The sequence below is a fragment of the Silurus aristotelis genome (genome assembly GCF_946808225.1).
Source record: "Silurus aristotelis genome assembly, chromosome: 7".
NCBI classification, from domain to species: Eukaryota; Metazoa; Chordata; class Actinopteri; order Siluriformes; family Siluridae; genus Silurus; species Silurus aristotelis.
The window spans coordinates 3,416,338-3,427,447 of record NC_139580.1 but is presented as its reverse complement, the minus strand read 5'-3'; the positions used below and the strand labels follow the sequence as shown (position 1 = coordinate 3,427,447).

At 38.2% G+C, this 11,110-nt stretch overlaps 1 protein-coding gene across 1 annotated transcript in view; it reads right to left on the bottom strand.

Annotated features, from left to right (window-relative positions):
* Window positions 1-2,204: 2,204 nt before the first annotated feature.
* khdrbs3 (KH domain containing, RNA binding, signal transduction associated 3) overlaps window positions 2,205-11,110 on the bottom strand; it is a 106,440-nt gene continuing 97,534 nt past the window's right edge. Inside the window, exons 9-10 of the mRNA XM_083546813.1 lie at window positions 8,553-8,611; window positions 2,205-6,089 (exon numbers count right to left, since the gene is read on the bottom strand). Coding sequence (XP_083402939.1) covers window positions 5,998-6,089; window positions 8,553-8,611 — 151 coding nt within the window. The 3' untranslated portion in view covers window positions 2,205-5,997. The remainder of the gene's footprint in view (window positions 6,090-8,552; window positions 8,612-11,110) is intronic.

The following is an 11,110-nucleotide window of genomic DNA, read 5'->3' as shown; positions in this document are numbered from 1 at the left end:
GGCTTCAAAGCCCAGTTCTGATGCTCGCATGCCCATTGTGGGAGCTTTCAGGGGTATACCGAAATCGCCATGGGTTCTCTACAGCTCCGTGGCGCCGTACATAGCAAGCTGTGATGCTCAAAGTCCCTTTTTTTAGACCCAGCATTAACTTTTTAGCACTTTGTGTGGGATCTGAGGTAATCTTTGCTCCCCACATGCATCAGTGAGTCTTGGACAGCCATGATCCTTTCACTGGTTTACTGGTTGTTATTTCTTGGACCAGTCTGGTACAGTAGGTACTGTAGTAACCCCTTGGATACACTCCACAACACCTTCTACTTGACTTGACTTGACTTGATTTGGAGGTCTGTCCCAGACATCACAATCTGGACCTTGTCAAAGTCACTCAGATTTTTACACTTGACCACTAAACCTGCTTCCTACACATCCATCACTTTTCAGAAATGACAGTTCACTTGCTGTCTAATATTCCCGTCTTTCTACAGATTCTACTGTAACGAGATAAGAAATGTCCGTGTTTTTAATGTTTTGGCTGATCCGTGTTCACAAACGAAGACATGCAGCCAATAACCCAATTTTCTTAATGGAATTAATCAAACACCAAAAAATTAGACACTTTTTTAAAAACTGTTTTTTATCTACTGTACATTGTTCATACACTGGTGTACGCAGACCCTGTCTGGATTTCTCAGATAGTAGACCAAACTGGAAGGTCAGGAGAAACAAGCCAGAGGTACTTAGGGTACCTAAAAGCTCTCTGCACCCTCAATTGTGCCTGGACTTTGCTAGAAATCTGTTTTAGTCTATCTTTAATAGTTGGCTTTTTCACAAGTTGCAAGACTATAAATCCGAACAAACAGTCCATCCCAAGATTTTGCAAAAGAAAACCCTTAATGCAGAACCTGTTAAAAGTGTGGACCCTGAGTGTTTTATAGTGTTTGAGAGACACGTGCATGTTGCTTTTGTTTCGATGCAAAAACACAGCAATATAACGGTATTAATTATCATCAAATGTTACCTTGGACAATAACAGTAAGTTGTATATGAAATACATGGAGCCATATGTAGCTCTGTTAAGTTCCACTTCACAAGTTTCTGTTGTATTTGGAGAACTCATTGTATACATGGTGGATAAATGGTAAAATGTATACTAAACCAAGATGGCTGCCATTCCTACTTCAACACCATGCAATTCCATCTGGACTGCAGTTAACTGGAACTGACTTCACTATACAGATGAGTCGAAATGGGCCATTTAGAACTTGAGTAGGCTGAAGAAAAGGAGAGAAGATGTGATCAGACTGCCTCGCCCTCACAGTCAGACATGGTGGTGGAAGCTTAATGGTTTGGGTTGTTTTGGAGCAGGGAAGGTTCCAGAAAGTGAAAGGAATCCTGAACCAACATGGCTCCTATTCCATACTTCGCCATACACCATGCAGTTCCGTCTGGACTCCGGCTCATCGGAAGCGACTTCACCGCACAACAAGTGAGTTAGTAAGTAAGTGTTATTTAGAGAGCAAACATCTGGAGTGATATCTATCATGGAACGTCCTGCCCAGTCACCGCAAATCAATCCTACTGAACTGCTCTGAAATCTCCAAATAGTGAAGAACATCTTTGGCTGTCCGTATACTGAGAGTGTATAAAGTGTGTTCATTTCTAAGAAAGGATTTTTTTTAAATCAAAATTAAGTGGAACATCTGGAGGTTCCCTGGTGGTCTAGTGGTTAGGATGCAACGCTCTCACCGCTGCGGCCCGGGTTTAATCCCTGGTCAGGGAATCAACCCCAGCCATTAGGGTTGCACAAGCCAGTGCACTCTAAGTGCCAGTCCCAAGCCCAGATAAATGGGGAGGCGACCCCTAATGGGAGAAGCCAGAAGAAAGTGGAACATCTGGACATTTAAAGATTTGTTTAGTCAATGGAAATCTTTATATCATTACATCACCAAGTTTATTTATAGAAAGTGAAGGAACATGCATGTGTCTCTTAAAAACAATAAAAACACTTGTTTCTATTTGTATTGAACAGAGCATTGTGACTATATGATGTGAATTTGAACATTTTTCATTGCAAAATTTTAATTATGGTTTATTTTAAATGCATATTTGCATTTGACGTAAATAAGTTGTAGGTTAATCGTCTTTATAAACCCTTTAATGATGCTGGAAGATGAATACATCAATAAATAAAATTATTTCACAGGTTATTTATGACATTTTTATTGTATATAAGTTTTATCATCACTGATTTCAAACTTTAGTAAGAAAACGTTCTCTCAGACACGGTTATGATTTCTTTCAAAAAAGAAAAAAAGAAAAGAAAAGAAAAGAAAAGGCATTTCATTTTATGATCAACCAAGAAATAGATTAAAGGGCTTACACAAGCTTTGGGTTTTCATACATAACAGAAAAAAAAAAAATCCAGCTGTGGATTAAAGATCATTTCAGTCACTTTAAACTTTAAAAGGTACAAGGGACACACAAACAACATTTATATTATACAGTGAATTTTTTTATTTCTGAAATAGGAAATCCGTCCTGAACCTACTACTGGAGCTCATTTATTACGTTTATTCAGTTAACATGCTTGCAAAAGTATTTATCCCCATGGGTATTGATATCAATCGGTCATTTTAATTCAATAATATTGTCCGCAATGATCATTAAATGTATGCAAAAGTAAAGAAGGAATCCACCTTTGATGACCTGCATATTAATGAATTGTTATGATGAAGTTGTACAGTGTTGCAGTGAAATCTAACCCTCGTCTTCATGTCTTCCTAAATGGAGTGATGCAGCAGTGCTTTAGACCTTTATCCTGTCCATCATCTCTTCTCTACCCTCTCCAACAGATCAGCTTCCAAAGCTTTAACATTCACGCTCTCATGTCAACAAATCACCTTGAAGATTGCTAACAAGCCAAGCTAAGTCTGCATCATTAATTAGCATTCATGTGGCTGCGTTGTGTGTTTGCACCAAGAATATTATCACTGATTCCTCACAAGAAATTCACAAAATCTCCAAGGTTTGTGGTTTGTAGACACCTGAACATCACGTCCGTACGTGTTTCAAGAACATCCGAAATAGCAAAGGTACTTCCTTGCTGTGCTATTAAGCTCCATTCTTTCATCTGGAAAGGATTTCTACGAGTTCTGGGTCTCTGTGGGCATCTGTGTTTATTTCACCATAACATTATGACTGAGTTCACATGTATTGATGTTGGGCAAGAAGACCTGGTCCATGGTTCATGTTCTATGTCTCTTTTCTTGGCTATAAATTGCTAAATCCATCGAAACTTTTGTTCCGGTTTAAAAACCAAAATCAGTAGTCTTCACAGTGTCTACCACTTCAGGCTTCTCATGCACTCAATGTTTACACAGTGTGCCAAATTTGAGGTTCAAGGGAATGCCATTTCTTTACCCCGAGGCTAAACCCAGGCTCCCAGAGGCAATCAAAGTCTGAAATATTTTAGAAGTGTCATGATGGGTCTGCAGGGAAGACGGTGATCAGGAAGATAGCCCCAGGAATGTGGACCTGGTGAGCTCTGCTTAAATTTACATGCATTTGCTTTTATCCAAAGCAACTGAGCAAAGGTTAGAAGTCATACGTAATGCGACGATAGCGGTAGCTTTGCCTGGAATTTGACTCTGTTAGATCAGTAGTCCAGAACTCTAAATGCTAAACCATGACTGCATTATGTAGAACATTTCAAAACCATGCACATCTTTATCAAGTTCAGGTGGATAATGGGATGCAAAAGGGTTTAATACTTGATCAGGGAATTACTGTATAACAGGAGCAATTTTTAATCCTAACAGCATTATCTAGGAAGCATACAACTCAGCCGGTGTTCCAAACGCCAAACGTGTTGATGGACCTATTTGGTCTTCACCAAGAAAATGAAGATAGCAATAAAACTACCACCGGCAACAGCAGCAGGAGAATTTAATTTTCAAGAATGGAAGATTGCATTAACACAAGACAAATCAAGTGTTTCCCAAACGCGGCTGGATGGAAAAAGCCAATGGGGAAACTCGATGCGTAACTCGATGCCTTGTTGAGCAGTGATTCCACTTGTTCTTCTGATCATACGAGATGGTATAAAAAGGTTTCGAGACTAGAGAGACTCTGTTTACAAGAAAGCTCATCATTTATCTTCGTTTACACACTATCACCTTTAAAATAGTCCCCTTTAACAGCAATTCAGCAGAAGGTGTTTTGATCCACGCAGATCTCCGCAACGTTGTCAAAACAGCGAGCTTTGAGATGGATCTTCATCAAGTCCACTGGAGCCAAATCTGGCAAGTAGTTGGGTGCCCAAATGAGATCATGTGGCTCGTTCTCCGAAGATCATCACCTACAAGATGTTGAATGGTTTCACCCTTTTAGCGGGTTGAGCTCGTTCCTGATCGCTTCCAGTGACGTTCTTCTGAAGCATTTGCTCTTTGTTCTTACTTGCGATGAAATCGGAGACGTGGTAACACACGTGGCACCAGTTACTGGAAGCAACACCAATTACCGAAGAGGATGCACAAGGAGCTGTACAAAAAAATCTAATCTAGCTTGAATATTCGGCTTTTGTTAGGAGAACTTTGACGGGGGCATGAATGTTAAAAGGGAATGGTACCGTAGCTCAGTGGGTAAGATGTTTGGTCGTCTGATCAGAAAGTTCAAATCTCTGCACCACTGCTAAAACAAGTCCTCAGTTGTATAAATGATCTCTGGATAAGGGTGTCTATGAAAATCCATCCATGTGAATGTCAGGTCAAGGATCTCACTGGAGTTCCAGATTTGACAATCTTCCTAGGGCTGGAATACTTCAGCAAGCAATGTGGATTCCACCAAAAAAAAAAAAAAAAAAAAAACTCATTGTCTTATTTATGTGTTTAAATGGTTGCCAAATAATTTGCATAATGTCATAATGTCCTCCATTATTTTAAACTAATATATTCCGTTTTGCATTTTAAGGTCTAAATTGAACACATTTTGGTTAGTAAATTGGGCTTGGTGTAAGTTTAAGACCGTTATACTTTTATTCCATTTGTATTTACCGAAATGAGCTCCTCTGCTATTCCGTGGCAGATCACGCTGTATGATGCAGAAACTAAAAGAACGGAAAGCTATGCTATGGTCTGGGTTTAGACTGACCTCATATATCTTTATCGATATAAGAGCTTGGAGAACTTGCAGTGGCTCGGATTTCTCTAGTCAAAGACTTTAATTGCATATATTACATTATTGATCTGTTTCCCTTCTTTTCTTATTGCTATGCAGTTTGGGCAAAATAATTGTTACAGTTAAGCTCATGTTTAAGTTTTATGCCAATAAAGTGTGTGTGTGTGTGTGTGTGAATTTGCAGATGGTTTGCAACTCCAGACCAAAATCGAGGGTTATTTAACATCAACAAAAAAGTTCGATAAAACGATTATGTACAATGCTTAAATGCTCCCATAAGCCCTTTAATGCTACGGAACATCGCATTACAAAAAAAAAAAAAAAAAAAAAAAAAAAAAAAGGAAAAGTAGAAGTAACACAACATGTGTGTCGACCATTTTATGTTTCTTTAAGTCTAATTTTACAAGGGACACACTGATCACTCATCAAAAAAAAAAGTGTAGATAGAAATGTACCTGACTAAATCTAAAGAGCTAACACCTGAAGTTTACACCACCGTCTACCAACTAGCACCCCCACCCCCTGGACTTTTCAATACTGGCATAGAAGGATTCTGATTGGTTGACAAGTTTACACAAAATCAGTGATCACAGGTTTCATTATGTTGCACCCATGCGATCTGTCTGAGTCAAAATAAAGTCCCCAAGAACTCATCTCGTCTCCAGTCTTCCCCCTTTCCTCTCTCTGGGATGCTTTGTTTTTTTTTTTTTTTTGTAGTTTTGGTTGATTTTATTTTGAAAAGAAATGAAAGGGAATGAGGGGAAAGTCCATATAAAATCCATTACTTGGAATTGTACGAGTGGCCGTGAAGGACTTTAGAGTTCAGTATCGTGTATAAGGCGGGTCTCTGTACACTCCTTTGTTTGTCCTCGCTGACGGAGCCTTGTTGCGCCCATTTGTCCACTTTTCCTGACCTGAGAGGGACAAAAAAACAAACAAATACACAGCTATTTAAACAGAAACAGAACAGAGAAAACTTACTACAATGGCAATTTCACAGCTTTGCACTACGCTATGATGGAAATCGGTCCAAATATTCGCTTGTACAGAAAAACCTAATGCAATTCCTTTTGTTTATCTCTTTGCTAAACCACATTATTGCGAAAAAAGTTAGTGAACCCTAAGATTTGGAGGTGCTTTCAACATTTAGCTGTTAGCATTAGCTCCACTCTTCCAGGGAAGATGTTGCAGTAATCAGTAAATCAGTATCCACTGAGATGACATTGGATCCGAATGTCTTGAGTTAAAATGCCAACCACACCAAGCTGCCATTCCTGGGCCCCTGAGCAAGGCCCTTAACCCCACAGCTGTTCAGTTGTATGAATGAGATAAATGTATGGCGTTCTGGATGCAGATGTTCTACATAAACCTCAGTAATTGTTTTTATGTTGAAGCTTTCTGCAAAAAGATGTTTATGTTTCTGAAATGTTTTTGGAAGGAGTCTCCAGTCTAAGGTACAGCAGTGACCTCTGAGATGTTAGGGTTAGTATGATTTGAAAGCTCGGAGTTTGTGGTTCCTCATGAACATGGTAGCTGTGTTGATTAGAAAGTAATCAAACTATTGTTTTCAGCAAGTTCGATGCCAAAAACAGACTTGTTTTATGAATATTTTGCAAATTTAGGTACTGATGGACGTGAGAAGGTGAGGAGGCCTGTCAGGGTTCACATTCATCCCGAAGGTGTTCAATAGGGTCAGAGCTGCACTCTTTGTGCACAGGAGCATCGTCATGCTGGAACAGGTTTGGGCCTCCTAGTTCGAGTGAAGAGGAAATCTCATGCTACTGCATCCAAAAACGTCCTGAACAATTGTGTACATCCAGCATTATGCACATTTTTGGGGGAGGAGCCACATTTGGCTGGAAAAGTCTAGTGCAACACTTATTTTCCCTGTAGATTAATGATATTAGTCTGTACATTTTTCACTCATATACTCTTTAAATTAGGAGACAAGATAAAAATCGCAACCAAAAAATCGTGTGTGTGTGTGGGGGGGGTGGGCGGGGGGTCGGGTATACATGAAAGAGAATAAGAGTACATGGTTATTTGATAGGAATTTGAAATGCTTCACCATTTTACTCTCAATTCTGCATAGGCAATAAATAAATAAATAAAATAAAAATGTCAATTAGTTAAAAGGGGCAGGTTATTTTTTGGTACCTTGAATAGTAAAGACTACAACATAGGGCCCCACAGTTTAAAAAGAGTTTTCCAATTAGTATTTGGGACTCAGAAACAGTCTGAGTGATCAAGTCAAGGCTAAAAACATTTGTTTATTCAAGCCTTTTGTCAGTTTTTTTCATAAGCAAAGGAGCAGATCTGGAGGGATCACTGCTTATAGTGTTTTGGTAAACTGGGATATTTGGATGCTCTCCTACCCCCGATATCACACGTACACTCAGGTTCGTTGGTAATGGTGTAGCGGCCCGCCTCTTATCATCTGTTAGCTTCGGCTCTCTCTTTTAGCTATGCTGCTATAGCTAGTCTTGCTGTAGTACATTGTACACTTTCCTTGACTATTAAGTAACCAAAAGGATTCCCAATAATCCATGTTTCTTTTTCTCTCTGTAACCACATTAACTCTCTCTCTCTCTCTCTCTCTCTCTCTCTCTCTCTCTCTCTCTCTCTCTCTCTCTTCTCTCTCTCTCTCTCTCTCTCTCTCTCTCTGTCTCTTTCTCTCTGTCGAGTTAACCATTCTCTTAAGGTACCAGAGACCTGTCTGATTCCTCCAGATGCCCTGCCATTGGAAAACCACTCGCTGAACACAAATATGGTTCTATATAAACAGTCTATAGATTTATGAGGTTACTGTAAAACGTGAAACTAAGTGAAAGAACCATAACCATGGTTTGGACTGCAGTGAATAAAACCAGTCTGCTACAAGAGCAGCAATCGCCATGAACACTTTTGCACTCAAGTGTCCATCAGTGAACAGTTGATAACATCACCAATGATAAAACTATAATGAATAGGCATTCAGTTTCACACAGATGAGGATGAGTTCCTTTTTTCCGTCGGTTACTATCAAGATTTTTTCCTCAGCAGATTTTCCTTGCCAGTGTCGCCGCTGGCTCGCTTATTATGGATACATTTATAGAGTCATTTATGATGCTAAAATTTATATTTATTTCTGTAAAGCTGCTTTAGGACAATGTCCATTGATAAAAGCATTTTACAAAGAACATTGAATTGAATTGAATTGAACTGAATTGAATTGAATTGAATTGAATTGAATTGAATTGAATTACATTAATTATGGAAATGATATGTTCCTGGAAACTATGCATTATATTATGAGATGTTTTATAAACATACATAATGGGTCATTAACTCTGTAAAGTTGACCCAGGGATATTTGCATTTCATGAAAGGAATCGTACCGTAAGAGTCATAGGATTCCCCACTTAGACCATGTCCGTATTCATAATACTCCTCTGAGCTGGAGAGAGGAAATAAGAAAGAGAGAGAGAGAGAGAGAGAGAGAGAGAGAGAGAGAGAGAGAGAAAGAGAGAGAGAGAGAGGGATAAATATCATTATTCATATTATTAGCAGTAGTAGTGGAAGTATATAAAGTATTTGATGTTGACGGGAAATTTAAAGTCAACCCTGCAAATTGAAACAGTAAAGCGCATGTTGAAGGAAAACATAAAGGTCTATTACCATTACATCTCCCCCTCACCTCAGCACTGTACTGAGAAATCAATACAAGATGAGATAAGATATACCTTTATTTGTCCCACAGTGTGGAAATTTCTGGATCAATCAAGAAATCAAAATCCATTTTTTTTTCCCAATTGTGATCGCTAGTGTCTGTGAAGGACACGTCATACTTATAATGCTGCAAAGTGTGATATATAATACAGAATAAGAACACTAATAAACTAAATATATCACACATGTAACAAATGCAGTAAAAAAAAATCACATTACTCATAAATATGATATCCACAATTTAAACATTTAAACATAACTCAGATACAACTTAAACACGTCCCACTCGTAACTCAAATACATAACAATCTTAACTCAAACCCCTCGCATTCGTAACTCAAGCATGTCACACTTGTTACTCAAATACATCACACCCGTAACTCAAAAATGGCGGAATAATAATTCAAATACATACCACTCGTAACTCAAACCTGTCACACTTGTAACTCAAATACATCACACCCGTAACTCAAATACATCACACCGGTAACTCAAAAATGTCACACTATTAATTCAAATACATACCACTCATAACTCAAACACATCACACTTGTTACTCAAATACATCACACCCGTAACTTCAAAAATTCCGGAATAATAATTCAAATACATACCACTCGTAACTCAAACATGTCACACTTGTAACTCAAATACATCACACCCGGAACTCAAATACATTACACCCAGAACTAAAAAAATGTCGCAATTATAATTAAAAAAAGGTGCAATTATAATTCAAAGACATCACACCCGTAACTCAAACATGTTGCACTAATAATTCAAATACATCACACCAGTAACTCAAACATGTCACACACGTAACTCTAAAATGTCGCAATAATAATTCAAATACATCACATTCGTAACTCAAACATGTCACACTTGTAACTTGTTAGTGGGAAATGGTAACTCAGTGGTAAGATGTTGGACTTTTGATCAGGTTTCACAAACGTAACACAACTGTAATAAAAAAAACACCTGTTGCTTATAAAGAGGGTATCAAACACCTTACCGTAACTAAAAACATCACACTAGTAACCCAAACATGTAACACTTGTAACTAAAATATGTAACGCTCGTAACTCAAATACATCATAATGGTTTCTCAAACAACAGACTCGTAACTTAAATACCTCACACTCGCAACTCAAACATTTTAGACTCGTAACTCAAATACCTCACACTCACAACTCAAACACTCACAAAACTGCTCAGTTGTATGAATGAGATATTTGTAAGTGGCTCTGGATAAGGGCATCTGCCAAATACAGTCAATTAAAATTTAAATTTTCTGACCAATCAGAATTTGACAGTTCTGGGGCAGAGATCAAATAATACAGAATAAAAAATAATATTAAAAAACACATTGTAAATGTTTCAATTACCTCTCCAATCAACCTCTTCGTCTTCATCATCATCATCTAAGTTGCTTTGAATTAAGGCGTCTGGCAAATGCCATAAATGTAAAAAAATAAAATTGAAGCAGATCACACTCGAAACTCAAACACGTCCCATTTCTCGACCAGACAGACCGAGGCCATGATTTTAAACCACTTCTGTTGCAAACTGAACTGATCACATGCACACGTGCCTCCTGTGATGTACGGTAGCATTTTTCACTGCTGAAATATTTTTATCCATTTTCAGGTTTAGTTGTTTAAACAGCTGTGCTGAGAGAAGATTGTGCCTCCACTGGCTGTTAGCAGGTCGAAATATACACTTCCGAGATTATATAACATATCCAAGTGATCAAAAGGAGGATCCTTCTTTTAAATTCTCATCTCGTTTCTCACACTTTACTGCTCTTTCTCTCTCCATTTCTTTCATTCTCACCTCTACATCTCTAACTTTTCCACAGATTTCTCTTTTCTTTCTCTCTTATCACTTTAACCATCAAGAATCCTGACCAACAGCATTATTTATATTTTAGCTTTTTTAAATAACAATGTGAAAAACATGTGCGAAAAAAATGTATTTTGAAAGTGTGTGAGACGAGTAATGACTGTCATGAAAAATCAACATAGCCGTAACACTAACACGTCATACCGGTAACACTAACACGTCATACGGGTAACACTAACACCACATACCGGTAACACTAACATGTCATACCCGTTACATTAACAAGTCATATGGGTAACACTAACACATCATACGGGTAACACTAACACGTCTTACCGGTAACACTAACACGTCATACCCGTAACACTAACACGTCATACTGGCA